Raw genomic sequence first — 10000 nt, 5'->3', positions numbered from 1 at the left:
ATAGGCTCATTGTTGTAATAGAAACCTCAGAAAATGACGCAAAACATTGTCCGTTACAACAATGTTAAACTAGGCCTATAAGTGGGTTCGGGTGTCTCGTTATAAAGAAATAACCCAAACAAGCAAAATATATACGGAATATTTTTGATGGCAAACTTTATTGAGCAGAACAAAACAAAAATGTATCTATAGATAGTATACGCTTGCCTAAGAAGCTCATAACATTGCCATCCGGAAGTATAACGGACCAACTCACCTAAAGAACAACAAGTTACTGTCTGAATGCCAACATGGCTTTGTTTCTGGCAGGTCATGTTCAACTAACCTCCTAAAGACTTTAAATGATTGGACAGAGTTTCTCGACCAAGGATCTTCGGTTGACGCAATCTACTTAGATTTTGCTAAAGCTTTTGATTCTGTTCCCCATCAAAGACTCTTAAACAAACTGGAAGCTCATGGTGTACAAGGAAATACTCTAAGCTGGATTAAGCATTTTCTAGTAGGCAGGAAACAGAGAGTTAGCGTGCAAGGCACAGTGTCAAATTGGACAGAAGTTCTTAGTGGAGTGCCACAAGGCAGCGTCTTAGGTCCAACTCTTTTCGTAATCTTCATTAATGATTTACCAAGTATTTTGTCTAGCTCATGTTCAATGTATGCCGATGATACTAAAGTATACAGAAAGGTAAACAATCTAGAAAATAGAGACAGTCTTCAGTTAGATATTGACAATCTAGTCAACTGGGCAGACGATTGGCAACTGAAGTTCAACGCTGGAAAATGCACAGTGCTACATCTTGGAACGAAAACAAAATCTTTCACTACGATATGAGACAGCATCACTGTAGCGACAGAACAGCTCTGAATAAGTCAAAACTTGAGAAAGATTTGGGAGTACATGTTGATACTAAATTAAAATTCTCAAAGCATATAGAAACACAAGTTAATAAGGCAAACAGAATCCTTGGACTCATCAATAGATCTTTTACCTATTTAGATGCAGCAACTATGAAAATACTATTTACTGCATTAGTCAGACCCCATCTCGAGTTCAGCAACTCAGTATGGTCACCACAATTTGAGAAAGATAAGAAACTTATTGAAGGCGTGCTTCGCAGAGCAACAAAAGTAATTCCTGGGTTGAAAGATAAGCAATATGAGGATAGACTGAAACGTATTGAAATTCCAAGCATGACATACAGACGAGTACGAGGTGATATGATTGAAACATACAAGTTTACACACAGTTTGTATCAAGTCGAGAGTAAACTTTTCGTGTTTGCAAACAATGGAACCAGAGGTCATAATTACAAGCTGCATAAACCAAGGTGTAACACATCGCTTAGGCAACACTACTTTAATCAACGTGTGATCGACCGCTGGAACAGTCTCCCTGAAACGGTGACCAATGCTCCAAGTGTCAACGCCTTCAAAAATAGCTTAGATAGCCACTTAGCAGATTACATGTTTAGCATAGTTGAACCGCCCATTAAGATCCCATCAAAGGGTTAGACGTATATACAGGTCAAAAGATCTGTTAGGGTTAGGGCCTTCAATTTATCAAAAAGTTTATATATTATAGATACAGGTCAAAAGATCTGTTAGGGCTTTTTATTGACTTTTATCTCGATGAACTGAATGCCAAGATCAGCAAAGGCACAAAACGCCTAATACGCTGGAAAACTATACTATACTATACTAACACACAAAACTGTGTGTATCCATGAACTTTTATAGTCAGGTTAATACAGTTCAGTGAGCATTACTCATAAACGCGGATGGCAAATAACAATAACAAAGACCAGAGTGACGTCATCTTCGAACTATCTATATATACTGATTTATGGGCTCATCATATCTCATTTACATCTGAAAATAAGATTATTCTTTCAATGCGCCATACAAAAATATATAATCACATAATGCAATCACTCATAGACAGTATTTTACAAATCACACAATGAAAATTCAAAGAGCGATGGTGGGCTGATCAAAGCTCTGAAGTCTACACACAACTTTTGCACACCATGTTTTGTTTAATTTTGGGTGGATCAGCAGACCTCTGATCGTGAAAATCGAGACTTCAGAGGGTTGATCCACTGACCATTGATTTGTAACCCACCGTCTCTAAATGGTGTTATGTCGGGATGAATCGGACAACTCAAAATACATTTGTTTTGTTTGGATTTTACGGTGCTTGGAACACGTTTAGGTCATTTCAATTTCAGAGCCAGTACAAAGGAAGAAAATGGGATAGTAGAAAAGTTCTAAAACTACAGTTAAAGCACCCAAGAGAAGGTCAAACAAAGGGGAAGTGGTTCATACAGGAAACAGATGTATATTCCAATTAAGAGAAGATGACAAGATTGCTGTACATTGAAAAAATGGAAATAGTTTTTTAAAGTTACAAAAGATGTAACAAGATATTATACAAATTTCAATTCATTTATTCGTTGTAAAACAAAATCAAAAGTTCAAATGGGAGACGAAATTAAATTTAGTCCAACATTTATAAAAACCAGACACATCCAGCTTCCATCAGTGCTGATGGTGACAAAAAGTGAAACAGGAGGAAAATTTTGAACATTCGCCTCTTTAACGACGTTAACCCCTATTTTTACGGCAATAGAGATGATAAACTAGCATTGATTGAATCACACTGTCCAGATGTCTTTATCTATCATTCACCGAAAGATTTGCTGAAATGAAAAGTGAATGATAATTTCGCAAAAATTAGCAGAAAAGTGGACTATTGAGAAAATTGTAGAAAAAGGTCGAATAGGGGAAAAAATTCTCATTTCTTCAAAATCGCGGATTTCCAGGGATCCACAGAAAATCATCAGAACATATTTATAAAAATAAAATAAAAATCCCACTTTTCTGTTGACACAACTTTGGATTGAAGATTTTAAAACTCATCTGTGACTATTGGTCTTACAGAGTGTGCTTATGGCCCCAGCGGAACAATATATATAAATATAAATAAAACACACACCAAAATTTTGAAAAATATAAACTGACTAAAAAATAACATAATAGAAAAAAAAAGAAATAAATAAAGTATCTTAACAGATGTCGACAGTATATCTTAGAAGCATGCAGCAATCAAGTGAAGCTGACAAAACTGGTGTATAGTACTGAGAAAATAGAAATTAAATAGCTTTAAAAAGTTACAAAAGATATAACAAGACATTTTACAAATATATCACTTCATTTATTTGTGGTTAAAAAAAAAAAGAAAAGGTTCAACTGGGAAATAGGATTCAATTTGGTCGAACAATAAATATAAAAAACCAAACACAAAAGTCTTTGTGGTATATTTAAAAATTCAAATTCCATTTTACTCTTGAAACAACTGTGGATTGAAGATGATTAAACTGAGCTGTGATTATTGGTCTTATATAGTATGGCGCCAGTGCAAAAGCTAACAAAACAAGAAAAAAAAAACCCAGAAAAATAATGATAATGGTAAAATACACAAATTAAATACAATAAACAAACCTAATTACACCCCCCCCCCCCCCCCCAAAAAAAATGGTTAAAAAAAAAAGAAAGAAAATAAAAGAAGTTAACAAATTCAACAGTATGTCACTAACACTAACAGGCAGCAGTTAAGTAAAGCTAACAAGACTGCTGTACACACACTGAAAAAACACCCTTTCAATTTGGGAAAAATCCGATTTTACTATGGCATAATAGCAAAAATATTATGAGGAATCCCCTATTACCCTCTGTTAAAAACATGGGAGTTCAAGAGATATTTTTCTACAGGATTCCGCATGCATCCAATATTACTAAAAATAGATTTTATCTTAAATCTGAGAACCAATTGGTGTAAAAAAAATAATACATTTGATAAGAAATAACAGGGTCATTTGAGGGGTATGATAACATTCTTGAAATTTAAGGTTGAAGAGCCGTATTGGGAGCTTCTTGGCATCGTCTAAAGTCTTGGGTTCAGAATTGCTGGCAAGTTGGGAATTTTTAATTCAATCGATACAGGAAGTAAAAATTATATGGCCAACTGGTAAAAAAAAGATGGTATGTAAATAAAGAAGTCGCTATAACATTGTTTGGTCTCATTTATTTATCTTTCTATTATCATCACCAATAAATGTAAGTCAGATGGGAAAAAAGGAAATCCTCTATTTTATTACGGCACATCGACAATAGGAATGTGTAAGACAACATGTGATCAGCCTTGAGATCAGAAAACTCTGGAGAAGAATCTTAATGTTCTTTCTTATTTCTAAACCAAAGCCTTTCAAACCAGAATTCTATTTCTGTTATTGTTATATTATGATTTGTAAAAGTTTTCGAATGCTCAGTTGGTAGAGCACTCAATTCACACGAAACGGGATGGAGATCAATCCCGGGTTAAAATGGAGATGGGGCCAGGACAAAACCAAGAAATCCCATTCCAAAACAAAGACAGAAAGCATGTTGGAAAACAGATATAGGGGGATGGAAGACCCAATAAGTGCCTCCATGCCCACTATGGGAGGTCAGAAAACCCCAACCAGTATTTTAAGATGATTTTAATGTTATATCAGTGATCAGAGGGGAAAACAATCTAGACAGTTGGCAGTGACTGGAAAGGATTTGAACCTACCTAGATGATATGCTCTTAAGAAAGAATAATACAATTGGTCTTCTGAAACTACTATTATGATTTTGTGATTTTTTTCCCCTTATTCTTCTTCATCGTCTTGTGGAAACCTCCCTCCAATACTGTCGAGGAACACTCCGCAGTTAGTAGGGTATTACATTGTAAACTTGTTAAAACACTGCACACAATACTAATAAAATACATAGATTAAAAAGTCCCGATGTGAGCTCTAGCAACCACATGAAGGCATGTTGGCAACCGTTTTCAGCCACGTCAGCTGGGAGGCTATTCCACAATTGGGCAGTGGAAGGGACAAAGCAGACATAAAGCATATAATTGAAAAGAAAATAAAACATAATAATTTTTTATGAAAGACAGCAATTTTCATAAAAGGCTAAAACAACAATAAAATATCAAAATTAAATTGATTTAAAAAGTTGGATGGCATGTCTAAAATATCCGAAAATATTACTCATTATTGATGGCTGAACAATAAGGAAAAGCCACTGACCAAATTGACCCCAATAAAAATAGTTTCATCCAAGAGAACTATTAAAATATGAAAGATAAAAATTAGTCAAACAAGCACTGTTGCAAGATAGAAATCTGAAAAGGTGTGCGTTAGACAAAGTAGGACAATCTGAAGGGAAAATAGAAGGAAAAAAATCATCAAAAAGTAAAAATTAGCATTCCATCAACGTTTGGAACGTTTTGGTTTTTTTTTCATGTGTTTTTCTTTCTGTTTTGTTTGACACTGTACCATGCACACCTTTTCAGATAATTCTCCAGAAGTACAGAGTAACGATCTATTTCTTTTCTCTAATCCTAAATGCGCATTGATTTCTAAAAAAATTCTTTTTTTTTTTTATTTTTCAAATACTAAACATTGATGAACAAGGTTGTCATTTTTTTCTTTTTAAAAAAAGCTATATATTTCAATTGAATAGTTTTAAGGACGAGTGTGTAATTTGTCATTATAAAATAACTTGTAACAAGGTTACTCGGGGTTATTTTCGATTATTTTAGACCTATATTATTTACAGTTCTGAACAAAAATGAAAATAACGGCTTCAAAAAAAAATAAATCTCAAACACATAATATTTCAGGCTCAAAACCCTTCTTCAGTCAATAAAAAAAACAATAAAACATTAAAACATCACTTAAAAATCCAGACAAAAGTATTTGGCATGTCTTGTCGGATAGTACTACGATCTCGAAATAATATTTCAGGATCGTATTTACTAGGGGAGAAGATTTTCCAAATATTTTCCTGTCGTCTGTCTGGATGGATTATAAATGATAAATTGTTTTCATCTTTTTGTTATAGGCTGAAGAAGTTTGATATTTTTCCTTTGTTCTTTTTCCTGGCTATTATATTCATTTCTCTTCATTACTTATTCCACTCCACAGCTTCTAGTAATTTAGTATCACTTTATTATCACACATTTGTAAAGATTTATATAAGATCTAACATTAACCCTCTCCTTACCACCCAAAGGAAAATCGTCACATTCGTTATGATATAACCAACAATTTCCTTGTCCTGATTTCATTTTGTTATAGTTATAGCTATAAAAATTCGACACTGTGTTGCAGGGCTCATTTTTCTGAACAAAACAAGCAAATAAATACTCGTTACTGTTCTGTCTGAAAAAGACATTGGGTGAGTGTGAAGTTTCGGATAAAATTCTGAAAATAGCTGGTAAGGAGGGAGTTAAATGCAGACGTTTTTTGCTGAACAAAACTTACACAGTGATCGTATCAATTTTGAGAAATTATGGGATAACCTACATGTCCTCAATACCACACCAATTTACTTACAAACTTATGCTGTAATCCTTTGATAAATTATGGATTACACAATATTGAATAAATTTTTGTCTTAAGCCTGCGATTGTAAAATTATTAACGAAAAAGTGCAAATGGAAAGGCTTCTGATAGAAGCAGCAAAAACAACAGTGGACGTTTCAGGTGGCACAAAGTCTTTCCATTTTCACTTTTTTTCCTTTCATAAATTTTTCCTCAATGCTTGGCATTTTCAGACCGGAAAACAAGGGAGTTGTCTTGGTTCCTGTGATGATTCGTTTTACCCTCGTTATCATTGAAAGGGAGGTAATAAATATCGTCCGATTCCTCACATTTGTTGTAGTATGATGGGGGATCAGTTTTGGACGGAGAACCATCTCTGGACATTGATGGTGTCGGGTAACAGTCTTGTTGTTCGAATGTCTTGCTATAGCACAAGTAAATCTGATCTATGTATGCTTTCCTCTCCTGAAATGAAATGAGTTAGCGTAATGCCTTAATCATCAAAATTTGAAGAAAAAAAAATAAATTTAAAAAATATTTTTTAAAAAATTTATAAAGTAAGTTTCAACAGATTTACCGTCATGACGGAAGAAAGCATCAACCCTGACCATGCAGCTGTATACAGACTTTCCACATGGAGGGAGTGAGACAATCATGCAAATGAAGCTGTTGAAGATCCGAGAGAAAAACTGCCCTACGGAACTAAGCTCCCCAGGAATGAATGGGTAACACGGGACAGAGCTCGGGGAAAAATTGGGAGAACTGCTGGTAGCATGAAAAAATGGGGGGGCTGGCTGAGACTAGCTTGTGTACATGTAGATGCCCAGAGCAGATGATTGAGCACATCCTTAAGAGAATGCCAGGATGGGCCCAGCTGCACTGACCATGACCTAAGAGTCTGCTCCACAGATGCTGTGGAGTGGGTTCGGTGTTGGAGCGACAAGCTATGATGAACAGATTTACCATGCTCACTGCGCTTCAACAAGCCATATGGAAACATATTTCCATATCATACAGTACCAGTCACCTGTTAGGCATCCTTTGTGTAATAACACTGCTGGGTGGACAGGGGGGATCAGAAAAAGATCTTGACTGCACAGGGATCCATCTCAGTCCCTTTGTGTGTGACACGAGTGCTCCACCAACTGAGTTATCGGGACCCCGACATCATTTCTAAGTGCACAATTAAAATTTTCAACATATTAAGTTAACAATAAACAAGTTTTCTTCCCCTTCTCATTTTTAAACACCGTTAGACTGGTATTTTAGCTTTAAAAAAAAAATAATTAAAAATTCACAAATTTTTATATCGATTTTGAATTAAAAGCTGTCAATGGGCTATTGTATAACAAAAGTGCTGCTAGAGGAACATATCGTATCGATTGTTAATTAAAATAAGCGCCACTGATGGGAGAGATTCGGATTGACATCCACCACGCACATAGCTGGCATAAACCAAGACTCATAGTCCCACAATACAAGCATGTAAAAAAATTATTATAATAATACATCTAAGCACAATCACAATCAAAATATGTGGATCAATATGATAAAGTTTTTATATTTTTAAGCCCACCAATCATTATTAGATTAACCGTTCTTTGTTCTCAATGCATCTTTATAAAGTTGCAGTCCCATGGAACTCAGAGGCCTTTTTACAACTCAAATCTTCAGACATCAAGACACCGCTTTCATTATGTAAAGTACACCAAACGAAAAAAAAAAAAAAGAATCACACTGTTCATGGAGTCACTTGGAACTCAGAGGCCTTCTCACAACTGAAAGCTTCCGACATCAAGAAACCGCTTTCATTATGTTATAAAATACAACTTTCTAACGATCAAATATAGAAAGTACACCACATTAAAAAAAAAAAGAATCACACTGTTCATGGAGTCACTTGGAACTCAGAGGCCTTCTCACAACTGAAATCTTCCGACATCAAGAAACCGCTTTCATTATGTTATAAAATACAACTTTCTAAAGATCAAATATATAAAGTACACCACATTTTAAAAAAAGAATCACACTGTTCCAGACTTGCCAACCAACTGTAACTCTCTCCTTACCGATCATTTTCAGTATTTTCCCAAAATGGCAGGCTTACATAGCAGAAAATTTGATTTTTTAAACTCAAACAATCTCCCTACAAAAACAACTTTATGTTCTTATTGATTAAACAAAGATCATTCTTCAAAGTTTGTGGCGTACAAAGTAAATCTGAATAAGAAAAATGTATATTGTGTCGTAACAGATGCTGTAGGTGGCATGGAGAGGGTTAGCCATTAAAAAAAAAATTTATTGTATTTTCCCAAATTTTGGCTGATTTTCTCATATTTTCTCCCTAAAAAATCGAAACCTAACATTTTTGGGCCCAAAACCCTCTTCAGCCAATATCACTAAAAGCCCAGACAGACGATAGAGAAGCATTTTGGAAAGTCTTCTCCCTAGTACTATGTTCATGGAGTCTGAATCTGGACGATATCATTCAAATCAATCAAAATCATCAATCTACCTACCTCTCTATCATAATCACAAACAATATAGGGCTTGAAACTGTAATACTTCATTACTGCATTGAAGAACATATCCCGCTGAAAAAAAGAAATGTTAATGATTAGTTGAAAAATTAATTAAAGATTATATTAGATTTTAATGATAAACAATTCACATTGAGATAAAAGGTCATAAAGGAAAATACAGACATAATTGTAAGATTTCACGACAAAACTCTAATTTTCCCCAGAAAAAAAAAATGCTCATGGTATTGTTTTCACTCAACATATCTAAATTACCACACATCCCTTTGAACTTGCTTTTGCTCCATCTCTACCTCCACAGTACACAAATTTGTCAGCTACCTGTGTGTTCCACCACACATCAACTCTCTCATTGCTAGCACATTGTTTCGAGAAAATGTAATTTTTAAACGGAGGAATTTCCTCCTCTGGACTCCAGAATCGCGGAATTCCGCAGATCCGAGGGAAACCATCAGCACTGAAGTATCTAGGCATTTCACAAGACATACAGAATATACTCAATTTTGGATTTTCTTCTAAAGAAAAAACAAAAAAAAAAAGAAAAAAGGTATATCTAAGACGATACATCTTCAGGGCGATATTTGATTAAGTGTAGAGAACAAAAATAGCAAATAAAATGTATCCTACAAATGAAAAGCAAATAATGAGAATTATAAAATATAATATCATCTAAAAAATAGAGTGACATGATTAAATAGGTTCTGTCTATATTGAAATACAATAATTTGTAAACCTAGGGATTTGTGGCCTTTAAAAACCCTTTACAACTACTTTTTAGCTTTACTTTTTACTGGACTTTTTTAAAAATGTTCTACAAACAGGATCTCTATCCTTGAATTGATGAAAATTTACTATCTAGCCTCTAGCTTTATCAGTTCAACAACAACGATGACAAAGTGAACAAGTGGATAAAGCACCACACTGTCACCCAGAAGGTCAAAGTTCAAGGCCCATATTCAGCAGATTGGTTTAATTTCCTTGGGGAGATTAACTTAACCTTTCTTGGTCGCTTTACAAATTATCGTTGAGTCATGCCGCATTTGA

The 10000-nt window shown here is 34.6% G+C and overlaps 1 protein-coding gene and 1 long non-coding RNA gene across 4 annotated transcripts in view; both read right to left on the bottom strand.

The window, feature by feature from the left end:
* Positions 1–130: 130 nt before the first annotated feature.
* Positions 131–10000, bottom strand: part of LOC144963395 (uncharacterized) — a 142922-nt gene continuing 133052 nt past the window's right edge. The window contains exon 2 of the long non-coding RNA XR_013643623.1: positions 131–256. This is a non-coding gene — a long non-coding RNA (uncharacterized LOC144963395). The remainder of the gene's footprint in view (positions 257–10000) is intronic.
* The window catches only part of LOC144963394 (ribonuclease Oy-like), a 23200-nt gene continuing 16389 nt past the window's right edge, over positions 3190–10000 (bottom strand). For all 3 annotated transcript variants that reach the window (XM_078897369.1, XM_078897370.1, XM_078897371.1), the window contains 2 exons: positions 8936–9010; positions 3190–6881 (listed from right to left, as the gene is read on the bottom strand). In XM_078897369.1, coding sequence (XP_078753495.1) covers positions 6630–6881; positions 8936–9010 — 327 coding nt within the window. In that variant the 3' untranslated portion in view covers positions 3190–6629. The remainder of the gene's footprint in view (positions 6882–8935; positions 9011–10000) is intronic.

Source organism: Berghia stephanieae, chromosome 1, assembly GCF_034508935.2.
Source record: "Berghia stephanieae isolate SIO BIC M18660-M18661 chromosome 1, UCSD_Bste_1.3, whole genome shotgun sequence".
In the NCBI taxonomy this organism is placed as follows: Eukaryota; Metazoa; Mollusca; class Gastropoda; order Nudibranchia; family Aeolidiidae; genus Berghia; species Berghia stephanieae.
Note: the sequence above shows the minus strand (reverse complement) of the source record. Positions and strands in the feature narration are given on the sequence as shown.